The 1,242-nt window shown below is 31.0% G+C and overlaps 1 protein-coding gene across 1 annotated transcript; it reads right to left on the reverse strand.

Annotated features, from left to right (window-relative positions):
* Positions 1-6: 6 nt before the first annotated feature.
* On the reverse strand, positions 7-1,005 carry LOC106121856 (protein CutA homolog). The gene is made up of 3 exons (XM_013317687.1): positions 778-1,005; positions 491-648; positions 7-183 (listed from the first exon to the last, which is right to left on the reverse strand). Exons 1-3 carry the CDS (start codon positions 884-886, stop codon positions 22-24), a joined length of 429 nt encoding a protein of 142 aa, XP_013173141.1. The 5' UTR covers positions 887-1,005; the 3' UTR covers positions 7-21.
* Positions 1,006-1,242: the final 237 nt, after the last annotated feature.

Here is a 1,242-nt window from a genome sequence, read left to right on the forward strand (position 1 = left end):
TAGCCTATAAAACTAATAATCTTAATTTTCTGGTACTGTGTCACCAATCCATTTCAAGTATGGTGTGTTACCGTTTTTTATAGGCAAAGATATGACTTCACAAACTTCATATGGATGATTGGAGCGAACATATTCTGTCAGCTTGTCAACCATTGATGTACGAGTCTTTATCATTAACAGGGCCTGGAAAGAAACAATGTTTATGTATTACTAGCTGTCGCATGCGACTCCATCTGTGTGGGAATAAAAAATAAAACTTAATTAGTAGCCTATGTGTGCTTCCAGACTACATCTATGCCAAATTTCAGTGAGATCTGAGTTCTGGAGATACCTTCAAACAAACTTCCATCCATTTAACATTTGTATTTATAATGTTAGTAAGATTAAAAATGGCTACAGCAACTAATATTATTTATTTAAAAAAATACAGTTTTATGACAATAAGACCTAAAAAATTTGTTTTAAAATAATACTTATTTTACAGACTAACCTCACTATCTTCATTGATCTCGCCCTTCCATTCATATATAGAGGTAACTTGAGGTACAATATTAACACAAGCAGCAAGCTTATTCTTTACTAATCCATGGCCAATAGTTTTTCCAACATCCGTACTTGGCACTGTTACATATGCTACGGAATATTTATCTGTAAAAGAGTTTATTAGCACGCAAAAAACTTTGCCCCATTGCTAAGAAAGTTTAGTTCCAATATTTTATAGATTTCTTACGATATACTGGAGTTTTGTCGCTAAAAAGAGGTTTATTTTCTTATTACCTGCGTCAATACTTCCCGAAGACATATTAGCCTGTGACGCAACTAAACAGGGTCTAATTATGGTTAAGTATATTGTAAATACGTAATTCCTGTTCAAGTTCATAAGCATCCTACGTTTATTGTTTCATAAGAAATAACTATAGTTAGAAAATAAACAAATTGAATAAAAACTTTAAGCGAATCACGAATGTCAACAAGCCAACCTTCACTGACAGTTAATAGTGACATATATTTTTTTTAGTTTTATGACCTGGTAACATATCTTATTTGACTGACATATTTAACTTTGACGTCAAAGAGTATAAAAATTAATTGACGTGTTTTTCTTAAAGAGTATGTAAGCGATTTTATTGTTTTTTTTTTACTTACTAAATATTAAAAGGAACCTAATCATTGGTAGACTTGCAAAGAAAACAACAGACGTAGTTTCTTAACTATATAATTTAAGTTCAGTCACTCTATAAA

This window comes from Papilio xuthus, unplaced genomic scaffold (assembly GCF_000836235.2).
Source record: "Papilio xuthus unplaced genomic scaffold, Pxut_1.1 DF829054.1, whole genome shotgun sequence".
Taxonomy (NCBI): Eukaryota; Metazoa; Arthropoda; class Insecta; order Lepidoptera; family Papilionidae; genus Papilio; species Papilio xuthus.